This window comes from Lissotriton helveticus, chromosome 2_1, assembly GCF_964261635.1.
Source record: "Lissotriton helveticus chromosome 2_1, aLisHel1.1, whole genome shotgun sequence".
In the NCBI taxonomy this organism is placed as follows: domain Eukaryota; kingdom Metazoa; phylum Chordata; class Amphibia; order Caudata; family Salamandridae; genus Lissotriton; species Lissotriton helveticus.
The window spans coordinates 572710775-572724498 of NC_136059.1; the positions used below are offsets into that span (position 1 = coordinate 572710775).

A 13724-nucleotide genomic window follows, 5' to 3' on the forward strand; every position below is an offset into this window, starting at 1 on the left:
TTCTTAGAATAACAAACTGTGGAGCAGGACCGGACAGCGCTTCTATTCCATCAGGAGTGTCCCCTGTGAGCTGGAGCCCTTGGAGGCCTGTTTAGAAATCCTGGGACCAATCCTAGTGCATCTGTCACTTTCCTCTGGTCCCCCAGCTCAATTGCAATAGGCATGGGGAGGCTTCAAGAGAGAGAGAAACGGAGGCAGAGGGAACGTGATCAGAGAGAGTAGAGCGAATGGATTGATGGAAAGAGATGGATAGCGCAAGGACACAAAGAGAGTGGAACCTTTTTACCTTCCTCTTTCTGCTTCAAAATATGAAACTGTCTAAATTGTAGATGTTGAAACAACTCAAAGGAGCGTTGCACCAAAAAGATACCTACAGTAACTCTAGGCTCAGGTAGTTTTACAGTTTGCCGAAGACAACTTCTGACATTCACTCACATAAGCAACAATGTATAGCAAAATTATGCTGTTTGAACATTTGTCTACACTTTAAATTTCTCCCACTTAAAATAATGGCAGTATTTTTCAGTTATAACTATGACACCATGTCTACCAGCCACTCGGAGCAAGATGCCTGCTGTGTGTAAATGCAACCCTCTGAAATGGGAGAAAATTAAACTGAAGAGTTAACTTTGTTAATAAGGATTCCATTAAACCCATCATTTAAATTTAATTCCACTTCCAAGTGTCACATTTACAAACACCATGCATCTTGCTCCCAGTTGCCTGTGTTTGGCACAACTTTGAGAAAGGAAGTAGAATAAAAATAAGCTGGAATATAGGCAAGCATTCTCTGTATTGATCCCCCCTTTCATGGTAATTGTCTCTCTTTCTATTAGAAGTGTTTCACTATTTTAGGCGGTTTGTGTAGCTCAAAGAAAAGTATCATGAATTTTGATAATAAAGGACACATATGATACCAGAATATTAGTTAATATTTTATTGCATTTACAGCTGCCAATTGGAGTAGCCAAATCCTTTAATGGACTGGTTGACCTTGTGACCAGAGAGAAAATAGTTTGGATGTCTACGCCTGGTTTGGATGATGGGCGTACATTTGCAAGAATCCCTCTGACAGATGCAGATCCTCCGGAATTACTTCAGGAAGCCAAAGATGCAAGGATTGCCTTAATAGAACAAGTAAAGTTTTAAAGTAAATATGTACAACCATTTTTTTGCAAGTCTTGTATTTATATGGGTTATTTAATAGCCTTGCTAGATAATATAGTAGTGTACAGGGCCTATTTCAGGTTAGCAGAAGCTGCACTTCCTTAACCCCTCCCATGCTCATGACGAGCTCAGCTCGTCATGAGCCACAGTTGCCGTGTGCTCATGACGAGCTGAGCTCGTCTTAACGGCTCCAACGCTCGAACGCAGGGCTAATTCCCCCGCTGTGCTGAGCCTTCCAAAGAAACCGTTGTGGCCGTGACGAGCTGAGCTCGTCATGAGCATTCGGCCACCGTGGCTCATGACAAGCTGAGGTCATCACGAGCTCCGATGCGCTGTGCTTGCTCCCCCCGTCCCCCAGTACAGCGGGGGAATTAGCCCCGCGGACAAGGGATTAAGTACCTTAACATGCCTAAAATTGGGTTTTGGTTCTGGCAAACTAGTTGCACCAAATGAGAATGTCCTTTTTTTAAATGCATAGAGAAGAGTGCTAAAGACTGGAGGGTGTACTGGTGATTGCTGATATTTAACAGGTAAAATGTATTTCTATTGGATCCATTGTCCTGCCGATTCCATGCCTTATGAATACCCCTTAAAGCACCAGACTGGTCTGGAGATTTTGTATTCAGCAATGGCTGTTCAGGGCTGCCAGGTAGCGACATGCTGCTTTAGCCGCGACTTGATCCACTGAATGTGATGACATCAGAGTATAGTAGGCACCTATTGGCAAGCTGGCTGAAGTTCCTGTTTTTCTGTGCATTCTCATTTAAAAAAAAATCTTTTTATTGAACATTGGCTCAACTCACCATTACAATTGAAGCAGAAATCAGGTTAATTTGACAACATCAAAACTGGGTGCAAATAATTACGTGTATAGGATGGGGTTCCCACCCTGCCCAGTTATTTTCTATATTTTTCCCATGGGTTTGAGATCTTTTCCCATTTTTGGGACAGCCTCTGCTACTGTATCCGACTGTCTCTGTCTGGTGACACCAATTTAGATCGTATTTCCAGTTTTCAATTCTTGGTGGGTCCGACGCCCCCACACCCTTCCTCTGCTTTTTTTTGCCACCCCTGCAGCTAACATGAGCCAGATGTAGGTTAATTTGACAACATCAAAACAGGGTGCAAATAATTACGTGTATAGGATGGGGTTCACAGTTGGAGATCCAGATGGATCATATCCATACTGTTCCCCTGCTCCCCCACCCTGCCCAGTTATTTTCTATATTTTTCCCATGGGTTTGAGATCTTTTCCCATTTTTGGGACAGCCTCTGCTACTGTATCCGACTGTCTCTGTCTGGTGACACCAATTTAGATCGTATTTCCAGTTTTCAATTCTTGGTGGGTCCGACGCCCCCACACCCTTCCTCTGCTTTTTTTTGCCACCCCCGCAGCTAACATGAGCCAGATGTTGGTATGTGTGGGCCACTTGACATCCCCTGTGACTCCAGCAAGTGCCAGCGTGCGTCCATCTGCATTGGCAGGCCCGTCACCCCAGACATGCCCTCGTCACTTCTACCCCAGTATCGCTGAATTTTAGGACATGCCCAGATAATTTGAAAGGAAGTGCCCACTTCCCCACATCCCCTGGCACATTGGTCCAAGTCACATCTACCTCCACCTTGAGAACGCCAACGACAGCAACTCCACCACCCTGCTCGACAATCTCACCAACTTCAGACTCAAACAGCTCGTCACAACCCCCACTCACTCCGCCGGACATACACTTGACCCCATCTTTTCAGCAACCAACAAAGTCACCTTCAGCCACACCACCGAACTCCACTGGACCGATCACCACTGCCTCCACTTCACCTTTGAGAAACCCACCACACATCATCACCATCAACTGACCCCCCACCGCAGCTGGAGCAAGGCCACTGAAGACCAGCTAGTAGCCACCCTCGCCAAAAACCCACCAACAGATTCCGCCGACACAGGCAATGGATCACCTGGTTCACCGCCGATCTCCAGACATCCAAACAGAACATCGACCTCCTGCTCTCCTGGACCCACGTCAACGACAACGACACCATCAAAACCATGAGCACCATCCACTCCGGCTCACCGTCTGACCCCTGTACGGACCACATCTTCAACAAAGCTAGCACCATCCTCGCACCCCACCTCCGGAAGATCATCAACACCTCCTTCGAGGCCGCCACATTCCCTGAGAGCTGGAAGCATGTCGAGATCAACGGCTTACTCAAGAAACCCAAGGCGGATCTTAAGGACCTCAAGAACTTCAGGCCCATATCCTTGCTCCCGTTCCCGGTGAAAGTCCTCGAGAAGATTGTTAACAGACAACTGATACGCTTCCTTAAAGAGAACAACACCCTGGACTCATCCCAATCTGGATCCCGCAGCAACCATAGCACCAATACTGTCCTCATCGCCGCCACCAACGACATCAGGACCCTGCTAGACAACGGCAAAACCACGGCCATCTTCCTCCTTGACCTGTCAGCCGCCTTCGACACCATCTGCCACCACACCCTACACACATGCCTCCACAACGCAGGGATACGCAACAAAGCCTGGACTGGACCACCTCCTTCCTCACTGGCAGAACGCAGAGTGTCCGCCTCCCCACCCCCACTTCTGCTTGGAAGCCACCAGGATCATCTGGGCGAGCATGTGGACATCAATAATTTGTCTACAGTCGGGGCAGGCATAAACAACATATCCATCAGTTAGTGAGTATGGTGGGCAGCTGATGTGTGTGTGTATTGGTGGAGGCAAGGGTGCCATGTTCTCCAAACATCACATAGCCCCAGACGGGAGGCCCAGACGGTAAGTTTCTTAGCGGAGCTAATTCGCTGTGGGGCAGGGGTGCCAGATGCATCACTTTCAGGGTTCATGACTGCGTTAAAATCGCCTCCCACCACGGTAACACTCTGGGGCAGAGAAGACAAAAGGTTTCTGAGGTCGTGGAGAGAGGGGGTGAAGACTGCTGGAGGCATATAGACAGAGATCATGTTGAGGTAGCATCCCCCCACTACACCCAAGAGGGCCAGAAAACGCCCATGGGGATTGCAGATTATTTGGCTCAGAACAAATGGGAGGGAGCGATGGAGGAGGATCGCCACTCCGTGGGACCCCCTCGTGAAGCCTGCATTATACACTCTGTCATAACCCTGTCTGGTGAGAAATGAACATTGATCCCCTAACAGATTAGTTTCTTGCAACATGGCCACATCAGGCTTAGAGCGTTTTGAGGTCTTCAGGACCGCGGTACACATCACCTTGTCGAGGAGTGCGTAACCGTTTCAGGACAGGATCCACTGGGATTGTAGGTCTTGATGGGTGGTGTCCATGAGTGGGAATGCTAAAATGTGGCTGCTTATGGGCCAGGGTGTAATGGGGCTCTCACAGGAGTGCACCATGTGGGTGGGGCGCATGGGGGGGTAGTGTGTGATTGGTACAGGTCTGTCTTGTCGCGTGTCACATAAAGCCTAAATAAAACAACCCCAAACAAGTAACAAAACCCCCAGAGAAGCCCCCCAGCCATCCCCCCTCCCCATAATTTAACCCCAGAAGTATCTGTCACCCTGTAAAAGAGAACTAAAACAACAGCAAACATTGTATAACCGGGACGAAGTGATGGACCCCTCCATAATGACGGAGGTTTCCAAGTTCAGGAGTCTGGAATTCTTTACCTATATAAAGGCGTTAGTATGATGGTTCTTGCTGCACACAGGTCCTTAGGTCAAATTGTTGGGCAGCATGAAAGCTCTGAGTCAGGGATTGCTACCATTGCCGGTGACTGGGAGCGGTTCACGGGTCTTTTGGCGTGTTACTCCTGCTCATCCTTCCTGCCGGTGACACAGAGGTGCTTCTGGCCACTGGCTCCCGCTACGATGATTTTTTCCTACTTGCTGCACGCCCCTGGCGGGACAGGTTGCGACGCCCCGGTGGTCTGGAAGCCCACCTGTTATAGTTATTGGACTGTTCTCTCACTGCTGAGGAGGGGGGTCTTGGCCCCTCTGGTCAGAGGTCGTTCTTCTGTGGCCCAGCTCCATACCGCCTCCGGGGTGTCGAAGAAAAAAGTTCTTGTTGTGGATCACTCTCTTCGGGCTGGGAACAGGAGTATCTGAGAGGCCAAGCGTGCATAGCTTTTGTTTAACTAGATTGTACGATCTTCGCTACGCCGGTACCTCTTTGGTGTAGTCCAGGAAGATCATAACTTTATTCCCTTGGAAGGACAGGTCGGCTTGGGAGCGAGCTTCCTGCAGAATGGCATATCGGTCTTTGAAATTGAGGAAGCGCATTATGACGGGTCTATGCGGTGCTCCTGGGGGACGACAAGGTGCAAGTGCGTAGTGTGCCCTCTTAATCATGAACCATGCAGATAGGCGGCCCTCTGGCATCCAGGACTTAATCCAGGTTTCTATGAATGGGGCCACTTGAGCGGGCTCCGTGCCCTCCGTAAGACCCACCAGACGGAGGTTATTTCTGCGTGAATGATTTTCTGCATCCTCGGGTCACCTGTGAAGCTCCGAGGTCTGAGAGAAGCTTTGAGATCTGGTACTTTATGGTGGTAACTTCGTCCTCTACGAAGAACAGGAGAGATTACGCCTCCGTGATTCTAGCTGTGGTGTTGCAAAGATCCTGGCGTATGAGAGCCATATTGACTCGTGCTTCTCCAATTTTAGTCTCCACTGAGTCCTGGGACGTACTGATCGCTTGAAGGATAGTGGCCAAATCCCCTCCAGGTGATGGGACAGCACTGCTGGGAGCAGCACTGGCAGCAGCAACAGTCATTGGAATTTGCTCAATTCGTGTCTGGGAGGGGGGAGGTTTGCTGGTTTATCCTTGCGCTACTGTCTGTCCTTGTGCTACTGAATATTGCTGCCGTTAGGGAGTTGAACAAGGTCTGCTAGAAGTCAGTGAAGGAACGGGGAGGGGTGTCACCTGCATCCAGTGGCCAGCACGGCTCCGGTCGCCGAAATGGGTGATCATGATGGATCATGGCCAGGTTGCCTTGTGTCTGGGTCTTCTATCTCCCTTGGGATGGCCCCATGGGCGTTGGCACTATTGGGGTCGCTGTCTGTTCGATTCGGGGCTCCCCAGATATTTCATTCTCCTTTTATGCCTCTTTGGCCACAAAATTGCCTTTCCCGCTCCCAACTGGGGATCCAGGACCAAGAGAGCCTGGGTGTAAAGTTGGTGTATGTCCCTGTTGTGAGCGTGGGAAGTTCGTTTCACAATGTTCCTTTTTGGCTCCTTGGCACACGCTCCTCACTTGCTCTGCTTACCGGGGATCGCCCGTCGTTGTCTAGCTTCTTCCTCGCCGCCTTACATCTGGCTTGCGGGTAGCAGTTATTCGTAGGCCTATTCCACATAGCGTTACCTGGGTTCGGGTGGGTGAAGCATAGCCCACATCCGTATTGGGATGTCCCCGTTCTGACAGATGGGGCGACTCCTGGACTCCACTCGGGTAGGTCCCCTTTACCTATGGATTTTTCTCCTGCAGTGAAGCACAGCGGGATCTGTTTCGAATGAAGGCCCTATGTACCAGGCAATGAGTGGGGGCTCCACCTCTGCAGGAGCAGTCGCTGCAGGCCCGGACCCCAGGCATCCCCGAGCTGTTCCAGGCCTCTGGGCTATATTCCGAGCGTCGGGCTCGTTCCGGTCCCTCCTCCAGGCCTCCCCGTGTGCCCGGGTCTGGAGCCGGCCGGGACCCAGGCCCAGGCACCTCCTTTCGGGTCCACTGGGTCACTGCTGGATTGGACTGCAATGGCGCAAGTCAGGGTTCCATCTGCATCTCGAGGCCGCCATCGTGGCTATGTCTGGAGATGCCAGGCATACTCAAGCCGGGAGGTACTGTGCACAGAACTCCTCGGTGATTGGACCTCTGCAGATGACCCCCAGCAGGCCCGGACCTTGGGCGCCCACCTCGCCGCTGCGACACACCCTCTCCACTCACCTACAACTGCCGAGGTATTCTGTACAGGGTGGACCCCGGTGTCTCCAATCCCCGGGTCTCGACTCGAGCCTCAGATCTGCCTCTTTCTACCCATTGGCGGCTCAGGTGCATCAGAGTCCGGAGTCAGAGGAGACCTAGGCCAGGAAACCGCCTCTCAGCCGCCAGGTTCCCACAGGCGCAGTCCTTGCAAGTGTGGGTCAGGGTCCCGTAGCGCCCTAGGTCCGCCATTTTGCCTGCCACAGGAGATGCCCAACCTTCTCCCTCGCGGCAGAGGATGACTTGCCTGGCTCAACTGTGGGCCGCCTTCACCGCCTCTTCACCGCTCCTGCTCCACTGAACTGGGGTTTCAGCCGGTCCCGGTGCAGACCGGAGTGTGGAGTCCCCAGTCTCCGGTCGGCGGTGCAGGCAACGGGTCCACGGCAGTCCTGTTTCCAGGTGGTCTCACAAGTGGGTCCGACTGCCCCGATGCACTCAAGCAAGGGGGTGGAGGAGGTCACGGCCCAGGAGCCGCTCCACAGCACCACTGGTGTACTGCAGGATTGGACCCCACAGATGCGGGCCAGGACTCCCTCAGCAGCACGGGTCCGCCATCTTAGTTGTGGAGATCAGCTACCTATTTGCGGCACCGGCAGGGCTCAGAGCCTCAGCTTCGAAGGGTGATATTATTCTCCCTGAGGCAAGCAAAAGCCCCTGGGAATACGTCAATGTGGTTCTAGCTCCAGCGATTGGCATTAGCAATGAGCGGATGACAGAGGGGTCCGGAGCATACCCAAAATGTGACTGCCATCTTGACACTCGTAGCCACACCCCAACATGCCTTAATTTTAGAGACAAACCAATTCTATAGAGGCATAGGGTTTTACTTCTTGGTGACCAAGAAGAACAATGCAATGGTCCGAGGCCCATTCTACATCTTCACCTCTATAACCTGCTCATTTGGGAGGAGAAGTTCAAAATGCTTTCTTTGAGCAAAGTACTGCTGGCCCTATATGGGGGTAATGATTGTCATCCCTAGATATCCAGGACCCCGACTCAATTTTCCAAAACTCCTCACCCACAGGCATTATCTGAGATTTATTGCGGGGTCCTAGCACTATCAGTTTGCCATCCTGCTGTTTGTACTGATAACTACACCACACATTTTTACGAAAGGGCTTCACTGCAGCAGTCATGATCCCTGTATTTCCGTACTTGGATGACTGATGTGTTTAATGGAGGTCCTGGCACGGGTTGAAGAATTCTGGCCATGCATGATGGCTATCCTCCATGTCTTGATCTTTACTATCATTACCCAGAAGTCTCACTACACTCCAATACAAAAATGAATCAGCATGGAAGCAGTCCTGAACACAGACCATATGATGTTTTCCCTTCCTCTTCAGAAGATCATGGATGTTCAGGAGATGATTTCGACATTTCTGAATCAGACATGGATCTTCGTCCTGCACTTCTACACCTGCTTGGTCTCATGGCCTCGTGCATCAAATTGGTGCCACAATGTAGATGCCAGGTGATGGCCCTTTAGTAGGGCCTGAGAAGAACGTGTCTCCAACATCAACAGAGTTTTACTGCTTTTATGCAGATCATCTAATTAGTCCAAATGGATCTGCATTGCTGGATGGGCCACTGCAGCCTTTTGGTGCTTTGTTCCTTCAGCCCTATGCAAGCTTAAGCTGCCTTGGTAACAGATGCCTCCTTACTGGGCTGGGGTGCTGATTTGGGAGGCATGATGGTGCGAGTCCCTGTGAGAGCAGCATCTACACATAAAAGTGCTGGTGCCGCCGGTGGGGTCCATCTTGCTATGGAGAGATTTCTTCCTTCAATCTCAAACACCAATTGTATTCTGTCAAACAGTACTAACACTGTGCATTATGTAAACAGACAGGGTGGTGTGAAGTCATAGATCCTGCAATGAGGTATGATTTGCCTGTGGGAGTGGGCCGAAATATGAGGAATTTTCCTGGTAGCTGCTCACCTTGCAAGTTCACTCACCATGTCAGTGGATACTCTGTCATCTCTCACCTCACTGAAGCACCACCAATGGAAAATACTTCCAGAAGTGGCAGAGGATGATCGTCCATAGGCTGGGGTGTCCATACATTGACCTCTCCACCAAAGCTGAAAACAGGAAGTGTCCTAATTTCTATATCTTACACTTTCCTCTCTGTGATTACCTGGATAAATACCTACAGATTAGTCTCTGGGCCTTCTATATGGATTCCTACCAATTCTGCTTCAGCTGCAGGTCCTGTTGACCAAGAAGGATCTGGTGCACTGATGTGTTGGCACTCCGCTTCAAGCCACTCCTCTCGCAGCAGAATGGTTGGATCCTCCACTTAAATTCCCAAACTCTATGGCTGCATGTGTAGAGATTGAGCCAGCTACAGTTCTTTTGCCTTCCTGCGGAAGGTGTGGACGCCATGTTGGCTGCCAGGAAATAACCTATGAAATCCTTTTAGGCAGGTCACTGGAACAGATGATGTTCAATTATGCTTGATTGTGACTCGCTGTTGCTCTGCAAGGTCTGGCAGTAGTTTCACTTATGGGCTATTTGTCTGCCCTTTCCCCATTCATGAGCCTCCCTAACCAGCCAACCTTCTTTGTTTGCCCACTAGTGTTGCATTTCCTAAAAGGTTTACTTAACTTATTCCCTCCGACTTCATACTTTGTTCCGTAGTTGGAATCTTGAATCTTGTTTTTCTTTTGCTCTTGGATTCCCCATTCACAGAAATGCACTGTTGCCAGGTTCTACTTCTCACTCTGAAGACTATGCTGTTACAAGAAAATTCAGCCCATTGAGACAAAGAACTTCAGGCCCTCTCTGTTTGTCCACCTTTTTTGGTTTTATACTGAGATGCATTGGTTCTTCCTAGCTGCCATCATACCCCCTCACCCGACTTACCTAAAATGATACTTATCTGTGTGTGGTTGTAAAGTTAATGACCTTTACAACCTCAACCCATTACCCTTTTGTCCTTCTTTATTCCTCCTCATCCCACCAGAGAGGAGCAGCAGCTGCCTAGACGGTGCCACTGATGTTCTGTGTCCTTAACATTGCTCACACTTGACAGGACAGAATGGATGAATATTTCTTTGTCTGCTTCGCTTCAGCTAAAAATGAAAAATGTGAAAGCTGAATCCAAATGCACCATTTCTCTTAGGGAAATTCTTTTTAGCCAGACCTGCTGTGCCTAAGCTAAGAAAGACCCTCCGGAGAGCTTTTGTGCCCATCGCCTTGAGACCCGCCCGGGTGAGTAGCGCGCTATACAAATGTCGTGATTGATTGATTGATTGATTGACTTCATTAGGGCCATGGCTGCTTCTAGCATTCTCTCTAGAAGCATTCTCGTGGGTGCCATGAGGTCCCAGCTCATCCTTGCATTCTTTTGCTAAACATTACTGACTCACAGCTCAAGCACCCACAGACTGGTCCTTAACCAGAAGTGTGTTGCACAGTTTCCTGGTTAATCAACACTGCTCGATCTTACCTCCCACCCGGGGAAGTATTGCTTTGGGACTCATAGGTGAGGAATCTGCAGAAAGAGATTTCTTTGGATAAAAGTTATTTATCTTCAGTAGCAATATTTCTGGGAGACACACAATCTGCCTGCAGATTCCTCACCACTCTCCCTACTTTCCTGATGACTAGCATAGAAGATAATCAAGTCTAAAGTTATGCAAGCATTTTATAGGCTGGTATTTTTGCTGTCATTGATGCTCATAATTCCTTTTCTCCCGCCTCAATGGAGCTCAGAAAAAGTACCAGGAACTTGCGCCTAATATACTCTGATTTCATCACATAGGTTTCGAATAGAGAAGGACTGTATAAAATGGTGGATTTTATAGATATGTTTTAATTTTTTCTCTTTTAACCTCAAACCCATGTAATCCCTCACTTTCCAACATACTGTTCTTGCTGCTGAATGGGGTTACTACACGAAGCAAGTATAAGGGTGCATATTTCGTTGCTAGTGACAATTAAAAATGTAAGCAAGGGGCTACCTCCTGTGAGACGCTGTCTTCAGAGTAGATAAGTGTTTAAATGTAAATGTGTGGCAGACTGACGCTCTCTTTTTGTGTAATAAAGAACATACAAAGTAGTAATGTGATAATGAAAAGGGTTGTCCTGATTTATATTGCAGTTTTACTTCTTTCGAAGCAAACTTCAGTAGATGAATGTAACAGTCAATTCGTGTTGGCACCTTATAACTAGACTTGTATATAAGTTTCTTGGGTATCTAAGCACTATACACAAATTCACTAGTGGCCCTACACCTAAAACAAAATCATCATCTAAGGGGAATTTGATATTCACATCTATGGACTGTGACTTTAGGATCTCTTCTGGGCCAAACCCTATTCCTGGCTACTCTATTCATTTCTATTTATTGATAGAAATAACATGCATCCACCACCCCCAGCCCAAACACACTTAGAATTATACTGTTTGTGGTTGTCTGTGGGGCTGACATTTATAAATCTCTGCCAGTAGTAAGAATGTGGTTCTGTGTTTGGTGATTGGGTGCCCACCATGGGTATGCATGTTCTTGCTTTGCCCAACTGCATAAATCCCCAGAGCAGTTGCTGCTGCTGTTATATGGGATAGTTTTGCATTGTTGAAGAAATAATCACATATACTTGCAAATTGCCATAAACCTCTTGAAAATGCATCATTTATTTTCTTATATATTTCTTACGTTTTCATCTCTACTTAAAAATACAATTTTCCTTTAAGTGCTTTGTATACAAATAGGCAATAACATTTTTAAGCTGCACAAGATGCTTCAATCTCCCTAAACTAACTTAAACTTGTTTTTGAATTACATTATTCAGCTGGGTGTATTTGTCTTTTGATGTTCTCCGGAAACTTCTCTAACTTTCTGCAGGTTGCGGATTTGGATGATGAGTTTGCTGAGCTGGTTTTAGGAGATTTCAGTGAGAATCCTGATGGATTACCTGTGGAAGAGGTAAATTCTGATTCTGCCATGATTTCAACTGTGGTTGTTTTGCCGTAGTTTGTTGTTCCCTTTTTCTGTTCTAATTTCCCCATCAATAATGCTGGAAGGTTGTACTCTCTTTATGAATTTGACTGTTACTGACCTTTTCACCCTATCAGTCCAGTAAGATTTGCCCCTTTCTGTGTTCTAGGGTCTTTCCCCTCAATGATGTTTGATCTGATCAATTGACCATACTCATTGCCCGGTCTCTAAAATATCTCTTGCTATGTTGTTCTTGAGATGTAGTTCTTGAGATCTTCCTAATAATTGTACAATGCACACCATTGTTTTCTGCTGGTTGAAGTATGTGAATTTCAAATGTTGAAAGAGCTAACATTTCTGTAACAATATTATGTGAACAGAATCATCAGGTTACAGTCGAGAGTTATGTAAAACTTAATTTCATAGAAACAATATTAATAAGAACTCTATGAGCCACTGTAACTAACATCCTGCTGTGGCCAAGTAAGATCGCTTTAAGAGCAATCCCCCTAAGTGAGGCATTTACATGACAATGCAGACTATCTTAGCACAGTGTTTTAAACAATATATTTGATTGGGTTTTTGTTATAACACAATAACAATCCCAGTACCATGTTTGTGACCAGTATCCCACCACATACGAAACAAACACACATATGCAAGCTTTTTACTCTTCTTTGTCTATCAGTTGGTACAATCACCTCTCATTGTAGATCTCCAGGCCAGCAATATTGATTCAGTTTGGAGTGTTGGGGGGAGGGAGAGAGTTAGGGGACATGAGAAGAAAGTGATGAATGTTCGCTGTAGTCCCAGAGTATATGGCGTTATTGATCCATTGGTTCTGAGAGCAACCCATCTCCTGTGTGTGCTCTGTCCCATCCCCACCTCCATCCCACTCCTCCCACCCACCACCCCCCACATATCTTGGCAAATTATTGTGGGCAGCCCCAGTCTCTATATATTGCCTTCTTCACAATCATATATGCATTCATGTCCATCTCCCAATCTCATATCGTGCGAGGTGTCCGCCCGCCCCATATTTGACCATGTCCCAGATTGCCACCATATAGTCCAGGTTTAGGAGTAATATTTGTAGCTCGTGGCCTACACATCTTTCCATACCCCCAACATTACAAGTGAGGCTCTTGGTACAGTTGTACAGTTTGTGGCCTCCTCCAACCTTTGTGTTATTATTTGCCAGTTTCTTTGGAGTTTGGGGTATTCCCACACAATGTGGAAGAACATGCTTCTCTGCCCACAGTTTCATAGGCATCCCTCTGCTTTGGTCCTACCTATTTTGTGTAGCAATGTTCTGCTGTAGAATACTGTATGCAAAATTATTAAATGTATAAGCCTGTAGCTAGCTTTTATGGACACTGGTCAGGGAAATTGCTCCGATTCCCCCTCTCCAATAGTCTTTTTATATGGTCCCTACGTCTTTTTGCTATTTTCCCTTTTCCACTTATTTTGGAGCATTAATTGTGATCATCCTGTATGCGAGAAATACAGCCTTACTAGTGATTTGTCCATCTACCAATACAAACCCTAATGGGGGGGTCCTTTTTCGTCTCCTCAACGGCTGGCGTCCTGGATTGTAAGGCATGTTAGAGCTGTAAGTATTTGAATGTTTGGGATGCAGCAGTTTTAT

General features: G+C 47.7%; 1 protein-coding gene across 1 annotated transcript in view; it reads left to right on the forward strand.

Annotated features, from left to right (window-relative positions):
* The window catches only part of GFM2 (GTP dependent ribosome recycling factor mitochondrial 2), a 316398-nt gene that overhangs the window by 97376 nt on the left and 205298 nt on the right, over nt 1-13724 (forward strand). The window contains exons 10-11 of the mRNA XM_078675255.1: nt 952-1137; nt 11984-12064. Of these exons, the coding sequence (XP_078531381.1) occupies nt 952-1137; nt 11984-12064 (267 nt within the window). The remainder of the gene's footprint in view (nt 1-951; nt 1138-11983; nt 12065-13724) is intronic.